The following is a 17514-nucleotide window of genomic DNA, read 5'->3' as shown; positions in this document are numbered from 1 at the left end:
TGTCCTTCAAATATGAGGGAGCTCTCAAAATATTTTCTGACAAACAGACAATGAGAGACTTTGTGAACAAGACACTTGCCCTACAGGAAATACTAAAGGGAGCATTACAGGGTGATAGAAGACAAGAGTGCGTGGTTTGGAACACAATTTTGGGAGACGGTAGCACAACAATGTAAGTACACTGAACAAAGGTAACTATGAATACGGTTGAGAGAGGAAGGTGGGGGGCATGTGAGACACCACAAGAAAGGAGGAAAGATAAAGACTGGGACTGTGTAACTTGGTGAAATCTAGAGTATTCAACAATTGTGATAAAATGTACAAATATGTTCTTTTAAGAGGGAGAACAAGCAAATGTCTACCTTGCAAGGTGTTAAAAATGGGGAGGCATTGGGGGAGGGATGCAATCAGCATAAACTAGAGACTGTAACTAATAGAATCATTGTATTATGCTTCCTTTAATGTAACAAAGGTGATATACCAAGGTGAATGCAGATAAGAGGGGGGAATAGGGGAGGCATGTTAGACACTTGACATTGGTGGTATTGTCTGATTCTTTATTCTACTTTGATTTAAGGTTATTTTTCCTTTTGCTGCTTCCTAGCTGTCATTTATTTTTTTCTTCTTTCTTTTGCCTCTCTACCTTCTTTGACTCTCCCTCCTGCCTTGTGGAAGAAATATAGATGCTCTTATATAGATAGTGGTGAAGGTGGTGAACACATAAATGTATGACCATGCAGAAAAACATCGATTATTTACTTGGGATGGAATGTATGGTGAGTGAACAAAACCATATTAAAAAAAAAATGGGTTGATGACAAAACCTCGAGGGCAATATACTGAGTGAAATAAGCCAGACACATTAGGACAGTTATTACAAGGTCTCACTGACAGGAACTAATTATAATATGTAAACTCATAGACATGAAATATAAGGTACCAAGATACAGGACGAGGCTTAAGAATGGGGAGTGGTTGTTTAATATGAGGAGAATGTTGAATTAGGATGAACTCAAATGTTTGGAAATGAACAGGGGTGTTGGTAGCAAGATGCGAGAATAACTAACAGTGCCGAATGGTGTGTGAATGAGGTGGAAAGGGGAAGCTCAGAGTCATATATGTCACCAGAGGAAAGCTGGAGGTCAAAAGATGGGAATGTATAAAACTGAATCCTATGGTGGGCAATGTCCATGATCAACCGTACAAATACTAGAAATCACTTCCATGAACCAGAACAAATGTATGACAATACAATTAGAAGTTAATAACAGAGGGGCATATAGGGAAGAACTATATACCTATTACAAACTATATACTACAGTTAGTAGTATTTCAACATTTTTTCATAAACAGCAATAAATGTGCTATATCAATACTACGAGTCAACAATTGAGGGGGGTTGGTTAGGGATAGTGGAGGATTAGAGTTTCCTTTTCTTTTTTTCTTTTTTCATCTTTCACTTTATTTCTTGTCTGGAGTAATGAAAAGTTTCTAAAAATTGAACAAAAATTAAGTGTGATGGATGCACAGCTATATGAGGGTACCCAGGGGCAAGTGATTGTACACTTTGGATCTTTGGATAATTGTATGGTATCTGAACAATCTCAATGAAAATGAAAAAAAAAAAAAAAAATTGAAGGAGGGTTTAAAATATTTACAGATAAACAACCTAATCCAAACGTTCCAAGTTAATCCCCACTAATATGTCTGCCCCACAAGACTGCATCAAAGAACACGGCTTTTTCTGGGGGACATGATACATTCAAACCAGCACAGATGGAAAAGGATATTCTATGCAAGCAACAACCAAAAAAAAAAAAAAAAGAAAGAAAAAAGCCAGGGTAGCTATACTAATATCAGACAAAACAGACTTTAAATGCAAAAATATTATGAGACAAAGAAGGAAGTAATAGTCATCTCTATAATAATAGTGGGAGACTTCAACACACCATTGTTTTCAATAGACAGAACCTCTAGACAGGCAATCAGTAAGGAAATAGAGCCTAAATATGATAAATGAAATAGATCTAGCAAACATATAGATTGTAGCACCCCAAAACAGCAGGATATACATTCTTCTCAAGTGCTCATTGAACATTCTCCAGGATGACCATATGCTGGGACACAAAAGAGGTCTTAATAAATTTTAAAAGATTGAAATTAAACAAAGCACCTTCTCTGATCATAATGGAATGAAGCTGGAAATCAATAACAACCAGAGAACCAGAAATTTCACAAATATATGGATGTTAAACAACATGCTCTTAAATAATCAGTGGGTCAAAGAAGAAATTGCAAAAGAAATCAGTAGGTATCTCAAAACAAATAAAAATGAGAATACAACATATCAAAATTAAAAGTTCAGCAAAGGCAGTGCTAAGAGAGAAATTTATACCCTTTAACACCTATATTAAAAAGGAAGAAAGAGCTAAAACCAATGACCTAACTGAACAACTGGAGAAACTATGGAACGAATAGCAATCCCAAAGCAAGCAGAAGGAAAGAAATAATAAAAGAGCAGAAACTGATGAAATGGAGAAAAAAAAGCAACAGAAACAATCAATAAAATCAATAGTTGGTTATTTGAGAAAATCAGTGAAATTGACAAATCCTTACCTAGACTGACAAAGTAAAAAAGAGAGAAGATGCAAATAAATAAATCCAAAAATGAGGGGGAGGGGGCATCATTTCCACGGATCCTGAAGAAATAAAAAAAGATCCTAAGAGGATATTATGAACAACTGCATGCCAACAAACTAGAAAACTTAGATGAAATGGAATTTCTTAGAAACACACAACCTATACTGACTGTAGTAGAAACACAAACCTATACTGACTGTAGTAGAAACACAAGGATGCTGTCACCACTGTTATTCAGCATTGTGCTAGAAGTTCTAGCTAAAGCAATTAGACAAGAAAAAGAAATAAAAGGCACCCAAATTGGAAAGGAACAGGTAAAACTCTCACTATTTGCAGATAACATGATCCTATATCTAGAAAATTCTGAAAACACTATGACAAAGCTACTTGAGCTAATAAATGAGTTCAACAAAGTGGCAGGATGCAAGATCAACATGCAAAAATTGGTAGTGTTTCTATACACTAGTAATAACCTATCCGAGGAGGTAATAAAGAAAAAAAATCTATTCACAATAGTAACTAAAAGAATCAAATACCTGGGAGTAAACTTAACTAAGGATGTAAAGAACCTACACAAAGAAAATCACAAAACATTGCTAAAAGAAATCAAAGAAGACCTAAATAAGTGGAAAGACATTCTGTGTTCATGGATTGGAAGGCTAAATGTCATTAAGATGTCAATTCTACCCAAATTGATCTATAGATTCAATGCAATACCAATCAAAATTCCAACAACCTACTTTGCAGAATTGGAAAAGCTAGTTATCAAATTTGATAGGAAGGTAAAGGGAACTGAAATAGCTAGAAACATCTTGAAAAAGAATGAAGTGGGAGGATTCCTGCTTCCTGACTTTAAAGCTTATTATAAAGCTTTATTCTACATATCCTACATATCCTAAAAGAACCCTATCAAGTAAGTCAAATGCAAAGAGGCAAAAATACAACAGAAAATTTTAAAGCATATGAGAAGACAAATACCAAGTTATGTTTAAAATAAAAACTAGAGGGTTTGCCCTTGATAACCATGCTTCAAACAAAGCAAGGAAGGCCTGAGACTCAAACCAAGAGTTGGGGGTAGGTGGTAGAGAGAGTCAAGGACTTAGCGAGCCATGAAGACCAAATCTAGAAAGAGTTGAGCTTCTATAGAAATGAATGGATTATGGAGGCAGCTGGGCTCAAAAAGTGGCTGGCCTTTTGTGTTCCTGGTTGCAAGTCGTACAAATAGTCTAGATCCATATATAGGATGTTAAAATATGGGAATGCATAATACAGTAAACCTTGTGGTCGATGATGTCTGTGATTAACACTACAAATATAAATAAATTCATTCATGAACCAGAACAAATGTATGACACCTTTCCAAAGAGTTAATAATAGAGGTATACAGGGAAAATGTACCTACTGCAAACTATTGTCTATAGTTCACAATAATATCTTAATATTCTTTCATCAACTATAACAAATGTACCACATCAAGACTAGGGGTCAACAATAGTAGGGGATGGGGTGCTTGGGGTTTTCTTTTTTTTTTTAAGGTCTATTTTTTATTTTCCTTTTTGGAGTAATGAAAAAGTTCTAAAATTGATTGTGGTGATGACTGCACAACTATGTGATGTAACTGTGAGAAACTGTATACTTTGGATGGATTATATGGTATGTGAATGTATCTCAATAAAATTTGCATCTAAAAAACTGGTAAAAATTAAGATAGGCTGGTAAACTGCAATTGTTTATAAGGAAAAACAGGTATTTCTAAAACCTTGAGGAGCATAATCAAATATGTTATACAAAACCATAGCATTTTTTAATGTGATCCTCATATTTCCCAAGTTCCCTCTCACCCCTTGTTTATCATGCGTATCTAGACCTCTTAGCTACAAGGATTCTCAGTCTGATACGGTAGATCAAATCTAAATCATGAGTTTATAACACAAACAAACCAAAAACAATAAGGAACCATCACAGGTTCCTGCTTGCAGCCCAATTCCTAACAAAGCAGATGATACCTTCCAGACTAAGGTCAAAATGATGTCCAAGTACACAACTAGGTTGTTGCTCAAAGACTGATAGTCTGCTCTTAAGCTGAAATAACTGAAACACTCATTACCAATCTAGTAACAGAAATCTGCAATGCATTTTCCCCATTCATCCCTTTCTGATGAACTTATCAAAATTGACAAATAGAATGTGGTCAAAAAAGCATTGGTATTACTAAGGCAGGAACACTATTTGTCAAGATAGACCATTTCTACCCACATGAAAAACATCATCGTCTTAAGAACATTATGATACCTTATCAAAAACGTTTTGGTATATGATGTAATATTCATCAGCAGGTCCTTCCTCATTACAGCCCACTCTTTCGGTTTCTGTAATTATGTATCTTTGTATACTTTCCAAAAATTCCTGGTCACTTCTACTAATGATGGGAGGGAGAACTACATGTTTATTTATTTCTTGGATTGACATATGTCACAATCTGCACACTTGTTCACCAGAGAAAAGTTCTGTCTTGACCTGTTTTTGCAAAAAAGCTGTTATTTTGAAAAGCCTGAAAGAAAACAACAAGAAGACAACTGATTAATGTAAAGCTTTAAAAAATTGGTCTAAAATATATATATATATATATATATATATATATATATATATATATATATTTGTTTCAGAAAAAAATTTCCTATGAATCTCTGAGATAAATATTTCAATCTATGAATTAAAAGCTCTATGCTCATAAACACTGAATTCTAAGTTAAACTAATGACTATAGTTAATAGTCCATTATAAAAACGTGCTTTTATCAATTGTTACAAATGTACACCAATGCAAGGTGTTAATAATAGGGTGGTATATGGGAATCCTGTAATCCCACAACTTCTCATATAAAAATAAATTTTTAAAAAGGGTCTATAAAGTGACATGTCAGGAGAAATCTGAAAAAAACAAAGCAGTTCCCAAGTGCAGATACTTTAGAAAAAGTGGTCTAGACAGAGAGAGCAACAAATCCAAAGGCCTCAAGGCAGGAGAGCATGTCTGAGAAACAGCAAGACAGGTGGGGCTAGCAGAGAAAGAGAAGGAAGAAAGAGATGAGGTCAGAGACATAGCTGCCAGACCATTTAAGGTATAGGGCCTTGACAAGACCAACCCTAGCTCACGGGGCAACTGTGTGCAGGTTAGGAAAAGTCGCCCCTTTCTCTGGGCAGACTGGAAAAGAGAAGCAACAGGCTAGACTGTGGCCTCCTAACAGTGCTGGAAAGGCAGCTTCACACATAGGAATTTAGGCTTTCCTGACATATAGGAAGCCTTGGAGGGCTGTAGACAGAAGATATCAGCTGACTTACATTTTTAAAGCATCGCTCTACCACAAACAGACTATCGGGAGACAAGGGTCAAAGAACTGTTGCGACAATCCAGGCAAAAGATGGTGGTTTGAATCAGGGTGGTAGAGGTGGATGTACTCTGCACATACTTTGAAAATGAAGCCAATAAGATGTGCCGAGGGACTAGATGTGAAGATAAGAGAGGTGTTAAGGATGACCATCAATTTTTGGCCTTAACAATTGCAAAGTTGAGAATTTCCATTTATGGAGATGGGAAGAGCAAATTTCAAGGGAAGATCAGGAAGTTGGGGCTTGCCTATTAGAAATGTTGGGTAGATAGTTGGATATCTGGGTCTGGAGTTCAGGTGAGTGGGAGATATAAATTTATGAGTCAACTACATATAAATGCATTTAAAAATTATGAGACAGAATGAGATGACCAGGCAAATGTAAACAGAGCAAAGGTCCAAGGACTGGGCATTGGAGACACTCCAAAGTTTAGAAGTCTTGGAGATCAAGAAGAAGTCACAAAAGATACTAGAAAAGAGCATCCACGGAGGTAGGTAGAAGAACTGAGAGAGAAGTATCCTAGAAGTCAGTGAAGAAAGTGTTTGAAACAGGGAAAGAGTGATCCATTAACTGCTGATAGATCAAATAAGATGAAGTTACCATTGAGTTTAACATCATGAGGGTCACTGGTGACCATAAAATTCCCAAGAAGAGTTGGGGACAAAAGCCTGACAGGAGTGGTTCAAAAGTCAACCGGAGGAGGAGCTAAGATGGCAGCACAGAGAGAAGCGGAAGACTGTTAAGTCTCCCTGGAACAATTCATAAACAACCAAAAAACTAGTAAATAACCTGGAATAACTGTGGGGAGACAAACGTGACTGTCCACTCATCATACACCAACCTGAATGGGGAGGAATGCCCAAGATCGCAGCATAAAATCTGTAAGTAAAAACTGCAGACTCATGCCAAGAGCCGAGAGTCCCTCCCTCACAGAAGCTTCGTGGTGCTAGAGACAGCACTCTCTGAACAAGCGGATATATCTCAGCCCAGCTCCAAATGGGGTTTTAATGTTAACTGCTCAATACAGACAGCAAATCCCCAACAAGCAGACAGAGGCTTTTGGTGATGACTGACTTGGGAGAGTCAGGGGATGTATCTGTCTCAGAGCGGGAGCCCAGAGGATCAGGTTCTATCTCTGGCCGACGGGTGAATCGGGGAGCTTTCTATTCCTTTATCTCTCTCTCAACCTGGGTAGCTCAGTGAAGAAAGCCTCAGCCCTTTTAAAATCTCAGCACTCTGAGTCAGAGAAACAAAGAACTTATTGATATGCAGATGACCTCTCTGGAGGGGGCATAGCTTCCCAAGAGGAAAGGGAGGGACACAGCTCTACTACCTGCCTTACCAGAACCAGACCCCAAAGCCTGGGGGAGGAGAGCCACGGGCCACACCCCTTTACACCAGCCCATGACAGGCTGACAGGTGCACCTGCTGGGCAGAAAAACACAGGGTGTGTCAATCCTCTAAGAAAAAACATCAGGGAAACTGGACAATGAATATTTCCTCCTTCTGGGACCTGAGCCTGCTCTCCTCTGGGAAAACCTGATTGGTGTGGCTTAGGTCAGATGCCTAGACAACAGAAAACTACAACCTACACTAAGAAAAACGAAGTTATGGCCCAGTCAAAGGAACAAATTTACACTTCAACTGAGATACAGGAATTTAAACAATTAATGCTAAATCAATTCAAAAAGTTTGGAGAAGATATGGCAAAAGAGATAAAGGCTATAGAGAAAACACTAAGCATACATAAGGCAGAAATTGAAAGCTCAAAAAAACAACTAGAGGAAACTAAGATGGTGGCTAGGTGAGACAGGCCAAAAAACACCTCCGTGAAAAACACTAGATAAAAACCAGAAAGAGACCCAGAATACCGGTTACAGCGATGCGCCAGCTGGATGAGGTCTGCTAGTTCCCAGGGGCCGTATACTTGGTGAAACCAGGAGTCTGCATTCTGAAACGAGTGAGTAAGCTGGCTGGAAGACCCGCAGCTGTGCGGCAGTCTGGGGAAGCCAGGGTTTGGCATTTGGAGACCGACAGGCTCTTTTAAAAAAAAAAAGGGAAAAACCCAGAAGCGGCTGCAGCTGCGATAGTGGGAACCACACAGTAAAACATAGCAAGGGGGGGCTGGGCCGGCCTCTCGGTGTCTTGCTTGGAAGATAGCCCCCTGCAGATACCCTTGGGGCCGGGGGAATGGAGGGGAGAGCTGGAAGCAGAAAGAAACCCCGCGGCTAGCAGCTGGCCCCCTGGAGGGCTGGATAAACTCCTGCCTCAGGCCGTGCCCACAGCCCAGAGCCCCGCCAGTTGTCCCGGAGCTGGGAAGGAGGAACTGTTCAAGGAGGAGGGTGTTGAGACACCCCGTTCAGCCATTTTTGCATCAGGCTGAAAGCACCCTGACACGGCCGGCAGCCCGGGGCTTCCCTTGAGGAACAGCGCGCACTGGTGATGTAGCACAGCATTCCCTTGGCAGAGGTCCTGGAGGATCGTGGCTAGGTGGGGGGACCTGCTCGGAGAACCCAGGGACACTATGCCAAGTCCGGTGGTTTCTGAGACAGCGAGAGACAGGGTCTGGGGCTGAAATGAAATGAAGGCTTAGACTCTTGCGGCAGCCTTGAATCTCCGGGAACCTGGGGGATTTGAATATTAAAGCTGTCCTTCCTCCCTGGCCACCTGTACACATGCCCACATTCAGGGAGGACGGCTCCAGAAACACATCCAAACTGAGTTCTCCAACTGAACCCCACAAGAATCATTTCTCCATACACCACAGGGACAAGGTGGAGAATTGACTTGAGGGGTATAGGTGACTCACAGTTGCAATCTGCTGGTTAGTTAGAGAAAGTGTACGCCACCAAACTGTGTTTCTGAAAAATTAGATAGGTATTTTTTTTTACAACTTGAAAGAACCCTATCAAGCAAAGCAAATGCCAAGAGGCCAAAACAACAGAAAATCTCAATGCATATGATAAAACCAGACAATATGGAGAATCCAACTCCAAACACACAAATCAAGATATCAGAAGAGACACAGTACCTGGCAAAATTAATCAAAGAACTACAATCGAGGAATGAAAACATGGCAAAGGATTTAAAGGACATCAAGAAGACCATGGCCCAGGATATAAGCGACATAAAGAAGACCCTAGAAGAGTATCAAGAAGAAATTGCAAGAGTAAATAAAAAAATAGAAGATCTTATGGAAATAAAAGAAACTGCTGGCCAAATTAAAAAGACTCTGGATGTTCACAATACAAGACTAGAGGAAGCTGAACAACATCTCAGTGTCCTAGAAGTCCACAGAACAGAAAATGAAAGAACAAAAGAAAGAATGGAGAAAAAAATTAAAAAAATCGCAATGGATCTCAGGGATACAATAGATAAAATAAAACGTCCAAACTTAAGACTCATTGGTGTCCCAGAAGGGGAAGAGAAGGGTAAAGGTCTAGAAAGAGTATTCAAAGAAATTTTGGGGGAAAATTTCCCAAACCTTCTACACAATATAAATACACAAAGCATAAATGCCCAGCGAACTCCAAATAGAATAAATCCAAATAAACCCACTCCAAGACATATTCTGATCAGACTGTCAAATACTGAAGAGAAGGAGCAAGTTCTGAAAGCAGCAAGAGAAAAGCAATTCACCATATACAAAGGAAACAACGTAAGACTAAGTTGCGACTACTCAGCGGCCACCATGGAGGTGAGAAGGCAGTGGCATGACATATTTAAAATTCTGAGAGAGAAAAATTTCCAACCAAGAATACTTTATCCAGCAAAACTCTCCTCAAATTTGAGGGAGAGCTTAAATTTTTCACAAACAAATGCTGAGAGACTTTACCAATAAAAGACCTGCCCTACTTCAGATTCTAAAGGAAGCCCTCCCAACAGAGAAACAAAGAAAGGAGAAAGAGATACAGAGAATTTTAACAGACATATATATAGTACCTTACATCCCAAATCACCAGGACACTCATTTTTCTCTAGTGATCACGGATCTTTCTCCAGAAGGGACCATAAGCTGGGACATAGAACAAGCCTCAAGAAATTTAAAAAAAATTCAATATACTCAAAGTACATTCTCCAACCACAATGGAATACAAATAGAAGTCAATAATTTTTGAACTGTAACTCCACTATTTACTTCCTACATGATATAAAATACACAAACTCTAATGACAAATCAGTGGTTTTGAACTCAATGTAAAATGCGTAATTTTAAACAACTATATAAAGGTGGGGGAATGGAGGAGTATAGGAACATAGTTTATGTGTCCTATTGAAGTGAAGGTGGTATCGAAGAAAAACAAGATTGATATGGATTTAAGAGGTTAATTTTAAGGCCCACAGTAAACACAAAGAAATTATCAGAGAATATAACCACAGAGATGAAATGTAGAGTTTGGGTTAAGAGAAATGGGGGAAGGGGCAATGGGGAGTTAAGAAAGGAGTGTAGAGTTGCTGTTTGAAGTGAAGGGAAATTTCTAGTAATGGATGGTGGGAAAGAGCATTACAACATTCTAAAGGTGATTAATCCCACTAATGGAAGGCTAGGGAGGGGGTGGAATGGGAAGATTTAGGCTGTATATATGTTTCCACAACTGAAAAAAAAAAAAAAAAAAAAAAAGACAGTCTAAATAGATGATGATTGAATGCCAAGGATGAACTTGGATAAGATTGGAGGATAGAGGACAGGTGGCTCAAAGGGACACAGTTGAGACATAAGGTAAAGGAAATACACAATGTAAGCTTTGTATCATTGTTGAATCTCTTGTACTTCTTAGCTGTGCTTAATGGGATTGCATAAAAGAATGTTCTTGTTCATGGGAAGTGTATACATAAATTATAGTGTATGTTCAAGGATGTGTGCAGCTAGCTCTCATATGTTCAGAAGACAGAGGAATAGATGATGGATGATAGATAGGGAGGGAGTGAGGGAGGGAAGGAAAGAAATAGCGATGTGACAGCATGTTAAAGTTGGTGGATTGAGCTATCAGGGGAGGGAGGTCAGGATATCCTGGAATTCTGTGTATGGGGTTAGTATTGTTTTTGCAACTGTTCCTACAACTTTGAATTTATTTCAAAAAAAAAGAAAACTAGCAGAATCTATGGAAATGAAAGGCACAACACAAGAGATGAAAGACACAGTGGAAACATACAACAGCAGATTTCAAGAGGCAGAAGAAAACACTCAGGAACTGGAAAACAAAACACCTGAAAGCCTACATGCAAAGGAGCAGATGGAGAAAAGAATGAAAAAATATGGGCAATGTCTCTGGGAACTTAAGGATGAAACAAAATACAAGAATGTACATATCACTGGTGTCCCAGAAGGAGAAGAGAAGGGAAAAGGGGCAGAAGCAATAATAGAGGAAATAATCAATGAAAATTTCCCATCTCTTATGAAAGACATAAAATTACGGATGCAAGAAGCGCAGCATACTCCAAACAGAATAGATTTGAATAGGCCTATGCCAAGACACTTAATAATCAGATTATCAAACATCAAAGATGAGGAGAGAATCCTAAAAGCAGCAAGAGAAAAGCGATCCATCACATACAAAGGAAGCTTAATAAGACTATGTGCGGATTTCTCAGCAGAAACCATGGAGGCAAGAAGGAAGTGGTGTGATATATTTAAGAGACTGAAAGAGAAAAACAGCCAACCAAGAATCCTATATCCAGCAAAGCTGTCCTTCAAATATGAGGGAGAGCTCAAAATATTTTCCAACAGACAATGAGACTTTGTGAACAAGACACCTGCCCTACAGGAAATACTAACGGGAGCACTACAGAGAGACAGGAGAAGACAGGAATGAGGTTTGGAATGCAATTTTTTTGGGAGATGGTACCACAGCAAGGTATGTACACTGAGCAAAGGTAACTATGAATATGGTTGAGAGAGGAAGGTTGGGAGCATGTGAGACACCAGAATAAAGGAGGAAAGATAAAGACTGGGACTGTGTAACTCGGTGAAATCTACAGTGTTCAACAGTTGTGAGAAAATGTACAAATATGTTCTTTCACGGGGGGGAACAAGCGAATGTCATCCTTGCAAGGTGTTAAAAATGGGGAGGCATTGGGGAGGGATGCAATCAACATAAACTAGAGACTGTAAGTAACAGAATTATTGTATTAAGCTTCCTTTAATGTAACAAAGGTGATATACCAAGGCAAATGCAGATAAGAGGGAGGGATAAGGGAGGGGTGTGAGACACTTGACACTGGTGGTGTTGTCTGACTCTTTATCCTACTTTGATTTACGGTTATCTTTCCTTTTGCTGCTTCCTAGCTGTCATTTTTTCCCTTCCTCTTTCTTTTTTCTTTTTCTTTTTCCTCTCTATCTTCTTTGACTCTCCCTCCTGCCTTGTGGAAGAAATGTAGATGCCCTTATATAGATAATGGTGAGGGTGATGAACACATAAATATGTGACTGTACAGGGAACCATCGATTGTTTACTTAGGATGGAATGTATGGCGTGTGAACAAAACCATATTAAAAAAAAAAAATGGGTTGATGACAAAACCTCAAGGGCAATATACTGAGTGAAATAAGCCAGACACATAAGGACAAATATTGCAGGGTCTCACTGAGAGGAACTAATTATAATATGTAAACTCATAGGCATGAAATATAAGGTACCAGGGTAAAGAACGAGGCTAAAGAATGGGGAGTGGTTGCTTAATATGAGCAGAATGTTCAACTAGGATGAACTTAAATGTTTGGAAATGAACAGAGGTGCAAGTAGCAAGATGTGAGAATAACTAACAGTACTTAATGGTGCGTGAATGAGGTGGAAAGGGGAAGCTCCGAGTCATATATGTCACCAGAAGGAAAGTTGGAGTTCAAAAGATGGGAATGTATAAAACTGAATCCTATGGCAGGCAATGTCCGTGATTAACTGTACAAATATCAGAAATCTCTTCCATGAACCAGAACAAATGTCTGACAATACAACTAGAAGTTAATAATAGAGAGGCATATAGAGAAAAAATATATACCTATTGCAAACTATATACTACAGCTAGTAGTATTTCAACGTTCTTTCATAAACAGTAACAAATGTACTATACCAATACTACAAGTCAACAATGGAAGGGGGTTGGTTAGGGATATGGGAAGATTCGAGTTTCCTTTTCTATTTTTTTTTTTTCCTTTTCTTTTCTTCTTTTGCTCTATTTCTTGTCTGGAGTAATGAAAAGGCTCTAAAAATTGAACAAAAATAAGCGTGGTGATGGATGCACAGCTGTATGAGAGTACCAGGGGCAAATGACTGTGCACTTTGGATCTTTGGATAATTGTATGGTATGTGAACAATCTCAATTAAAAAAAAAAAAAGTCAATGGGAGGGAAAGAAATGGAGACAATGAGTAGAAACAACTCTTTCAAGGAGTTATGTTGTAAAGGTGGCGACTAGTTGGCAGACTAGGGAATGAAGAGTGTTCCTGAAGAGGAAATGGACTCTTCAAAAGTGCCAAAGCATCAGAGAGCCCAAGTCAGGAACTTTAATTAGCTCAATGTTATTAAAATGTAAAGTGCGTAATGGATTTGGCAGATTAGCTGTAAAGGAGGCAGAGGCCAAATGTAGGCCAAATGTCATACTAAGGAATTTGGATTTTATTCTGAAGGTGAGGGGGAGCTGATGAAATATTTGAAGTAGAATAACACAAATCATTTCTACTTTTTTAGAATGAATATTCTGAAGGTAATAGTGAAGGTGGCTTAGAAAAGGGGAAAAGACTGAAGACAGGATAGAAGTTAGATACTGAGTTCTTTCAGGAGAGAAGAAAGAAGAGCCTGAACTTAGGGATAGGGGTATGGAGAGGATGGGGAAATAGAGAAGCCATTAAGAAGGTAATCAGAAAGGACTCTGTCGTCTAAGGAGTAGAAAAAAAGCTAGAGAATGAGTGGAAGTCGCTTTCAATTGGCCTGCCTTTGGTCAGAGAGCACCCTACCACTCCCAAACTTTTACTTTCAGGTCTTTTACCATCAATCCCAAGGTCCAAACTTGGAAATTCTATAATTAAAGGACCATTCTGCAGGATTTTTTCCCTTATGGCTTCATTTTAAAATTCAAAAACTCCTGGGAATTTCAACATATTAAACCGTTTCACACTAAAGAGTGACAGCCCAGGCCCAGGACTTCCTTAGGGTAGGAGAGACTTGGGGGTTGAGGACCAGGCAGAGATATAGGGCGAGGAAAGGATGAACCCTAGTTTCTGAAGCTTTAATCTATTTTTGAGTGGGGTCGGCCACAGGGATTCCCTACCCCTGGAGGCCCAGGATCCATGATCCTCTGCCCCTCACCGCCTAAGTGGGTACTTGGGCTCCTCACGCACTTCTCCAGCCCCTTCCCCTTTCCTTCTAGTCATTTCTGGTCCGTTTCCACTCTCCCCCAAACCACTTCTCTTCTCCTCTCCCCAACTCCTCACCTTAATCCCTTTCTCCAAACACCAATTTCAGTGCTTGCAGATAGTAACTAGGGAACCCTGGGACTGTGGAACTGCATCTTGGGACAAGTAGTCCTAGCCAGAAGAAAGCAGTGGGAAACTACAATTCCCAGAACACACTTTCACTTCCTCCCTTTTCCCCAATGAGGCTCTCTCAACCCCTCCCCTCTTTTAAGACCTCAAATCCCCTTCGCCTGCATGGGCAAAGCCTTTTTGAAAACTTTTTAAAAATTGGCTAAATCCAACATTTCAAAAGCATTCCAAAGGTTAAACTGAGCAAATGAGGAAAATGAGGTTCACGACGTAAGCTGGCACTTGGTTAGACGGCCGCTGTGACGGCAGTCAGGCATTTGGTGTGGTCACCCAAAGGGTGGGGCCTTCGGCGGGGTTCTCTGGGAAAGCCGTGGGCCCGCGCCGCGTTCTTCCTTTCCGATCCGCCATCTGTGGTGAGTGTTGAGTGTGTTGGCTGCTCTCCGTCCGGGGGCTTTCACTCTTCTCTCTCGTGTGTTCCCAGGTCTAACCCTTCCCTTTAACCTTATACTTAGGTGGAGCCGCCACCAAGATGCAGATTTTCGTAAAAACCCTGACGGGAAAGACCATCACTCTTGAGGTACGGAGCAGGTAGTGTGAGGAAACCAAGGCCCGAATAAGGTTCTGAGTTGGATTTCAGGAACCGCGCGGCGTTCGGCCTTAGTACTTGCTTCTGGTTTGGGATCTGAAACCAGGCCCTGAACGACGGTCTGCGCCTGGTTTTCGATGCGTGAAGGTTGGGTCTGTCGCCCACTATTGGGTCAGCCTAGTTTCTCGGCGGGGAAGAGGTTGCTCCCACGCGGTTGAGTGCAGTCTTGAATGCAAGCATGTGTGACCCGGCTGTTGCCGGCTCTAGACGGTAAGGAGGAAATACGTTGCTTTCTGACTGTGTTATTTGTGTATTTGCATTTTAAAATTCGTAGGTTGAACCCTCGGATACAATAGAAAATGTGAAAGCCAAGATCCAGGATAAGGAAGGCAAGTAATTTTTGTCAGTTCAGGAAAATTAATCTGTGGAGGTATCAGCCTACCTGTAGGCGGTACGTGAGCTGTGAGGCTTGTCTGTTCTGAATAGGATGGGGAGTGGTTACATAGACAAAGGGAATAACACCACAGACAAATGTTTATGAGCGTGGCACCAGCTTGCCGAGATTGGAATCCCTGCACTGCCTTTTGGATTAAATGAGGCTGAGATTGGAATCCCTGCACTGCCTTTTGGATTAAATGAGGCTAAATGTGTAAACATTTAGAAGTATGTCTATCCTGTAGTAAGAGTTCTATTCAAATAAATTAGCACCATGAGTTGATTCAGGGTTATTAGACTTGACTGTTCAGCTGTGGCTTAATTTTTTCCATTAGGAATTCCTCCTGATCAGCAGAGACTGATCTTCGCTGGCAAGCAACTGGAAGATGGACGTACTTTGTCTGACTACAACATTCAAAAGGTCTGTTTAGGGGGAAGAGCAATCCTTTAAAAATAAGCAAATCACAGATATCTTTTCATTAGTAAATACATTTACCCTAAATTTAACGATCCAGTTAACCAGTTTCTGTCATTAATATCTTTGTTCAAATCAGCATCTGAACAAGGTAGACATTTCATTTGTTAGGTTAAGTTTCTCTTTAACTCTTCCCTCTCATCATTGCTATGACAAAAACTGGTCTTTTAGACTAGGACCTGGTGTGCAGACCAGCTGCATTTCCCCATCACCCAGGAACTTAAAAAAAAATTGAATTCCCACTTGCAGCTTCTGAAGCACAGTTTATATTTTAGCAAGATTCCCACCTGGGTCCTACACATATTAATATTTGAGGAATACTGTTGTAGTTTCTTACATTCTAGATTTTGCTGATTCAATCCCATGGTGTTATTTCATGTCTTATTTAATCTTCCTGTAAAATGGTAGTCAGAATCAGATACTTTAATATACCCTTGTGAGTGGTATTGTTAAGTCATATTCTGTCCCATTAGAAGATACATAATGCCTGGTTGTCCATTCTTAATGTGGTATGAGCATTAATGTAATTCTTAAAAGTCCTGTTCATTCTCTTTCTGTTAACTAGGAGTCCACTCTTCATCTTGTGTTGAGACTTCGTGGTGGTGCTAAGAAAAGGAAGAAGAAGTCTTACACTACTCCCAAGAAGAATAAGCATAAGAGAAAGAAGGTTAAGCTGGCTGTCCTGAAATACTATAAGGTGAGTCAATTCAAGGTGATGGACAGAATTTCAGCAGTGTTATGTTTGGAAACTTATCTGTAGGAACTTGTCAGTTTTCTTAATGTAGTAATTGGATTTGAAAATCCATTATTTGATTTAAGTGAGGTATATCAGAAATGACAACTTTTAAAATAAATTCTTTCTGCCTTCACTTCAATTCAGTTTTCTGTCTACTTAGTGTATCTCTGGTTGATTGCAAGCGCTGTTTGAAAAAGTGTTCCTGATTGGCATTTGAATAGAGCTTTTATGATGAGGTCTTTAGCAGCTTGGTCCAAACCAGGGTGCTGAATTTGAAATCAGATCTGTGTCCAGGTCTTAGCTCCATTCACCACTTGAAAGCAGGACTTAATAATTTGTAACCTTTGTTGTGGTAGTAAATACTGGTAAGGGTTTGGGGTGCTTTAGTTTTAAGCACTAATGCTACCAGTATTGCCTGGTTAAAAGAATTAAAGACTTCAGAATGTGTTATAAAATCATCTTACAACAGGGTTTGTATTTTTCAGGTGGATGAGAATGGCAAAATTAGTCGCCTTCGTCGGGAGTGCCCTTCAGATGAATGTGGTGCTGGAGTTTTTATGGCCAGCCACTTTGACAGACATTACTGTGGCAAGTGTTGTCTGACTTACTGCTTCAACAAACCAGAAGACAAGTAATTATGTGTGGATTAATAAAAAACATGAACTAACATTTAATTGTTGAATTTTATTCCAATAATTTAGTTTTTAAGCATCAAATTGATGTTCACATTTGATAATGTTTCCATGATGTGCTATTACTATTATGTGAGTGTTGATTT

General features: G+C 39.6%; 2 protein-coding genes across 5 annotated transcripts in view; one reads left to right on the top strand and one right to left on the bottom strand.

The window, feature by feature from the left end:
- The window catches only part of CLHC1 (clathrin heavy chain linker domain containing 1), a 186400-nt gene extending 171881 nt beyond the window's left edge, over positions 1-14519 (bottom strand). For 3 of the 4 annotated variants that reach the window (XR_005212352.1, XM_037806840.1, XM_037806838.1), the window contains exons 1-2: positions 14454-14519; positions 4933-5191 (exon numbers count right to left, since the gene is read on the bottom strand). Coding sequence is in view for 3 of the 4 variants with exons in the window: in XM_037806840.1 (XP_037662768.1) it covers positions 4933-5109 (177 nt within the window). In the remaining variant the exon portion in view is untranslated. Of the gene's footprint in view, positions 1-4932; positions 5192-14453 lie in introns of those variants that run through there. The other variant, XM_037806839.1, reaches the window with a different exon arrangement.
- A 365-nt stretch (positions 14520-14884) lies between these two features.
- On the top strand, positions 14885-17410 carry RPS27A (ribosomal protein S27a). Its single transcript, XM_037806841.1, has 6 exons — positions 14885-14917; positions 15017-15081; positions 15425-15479; positions 15861-15946; positions 16566-16697; positions 17222-17410. The coding sequence occupies exons 2-6, from the start codon at positions 15034-15036 to the stop codon at positions 17369-17371; spliced, it is 471 nt and encodes a 156-aa protein (XP_037662769.1). The 5' UTR covers positions 14885-14917; positions 15017-15033; the 3' UTR covers positions 17372-17410.
- Positions 17411-17514: the final 104 nt, after the last annotated feature.

This window comes from Choloepus didactylus, chromosome 17 (genome assembly GCF_015220235.1).
Source record: "Choloepus didactylus isolate mChoDid1 chromosome 17, mChoDid1.pri, whole genome shotgun sequence".
In the NCBI taxonomy this organism is placed as follows: domain Eukaryota; kingdom Metazoa; phylum Chordata; class Mammalia; order Pilosa; family Megalonychidae; genus Choloepus; species Choloepus didactylus.
This window is presented reverse-complemented; position numbering and strand designations above follow the sequence as displayed.

What these genes read in the sequence shown, in the direction of transcription:
- RPS27A (XM_037806841.1), top strand. Translation starts at nt 15,034, where the DNA reads ATGCAGATTTTCGTAAAAACCCTGACGGGAAAGACCATCACTCTTGAG. An exon ending in CAAGATCCAGGATAAGGAAG is followed by an intron (nt 15,480 to 15,860) that starts GCAAGTAATTTT and finishes TTTTTCCATTAG; the next exon opens with GAATTCCTCCTGATCAGCAG. An exon ending in CTGACTACAACATTCAAAAG is followed by an intron (nt 15,947 to 16,565) that starts GTCTGTTTAGGG and finishes TCTGTTAACTAG; the next exon opens with GAGTCCACTCTTCATCTTGT.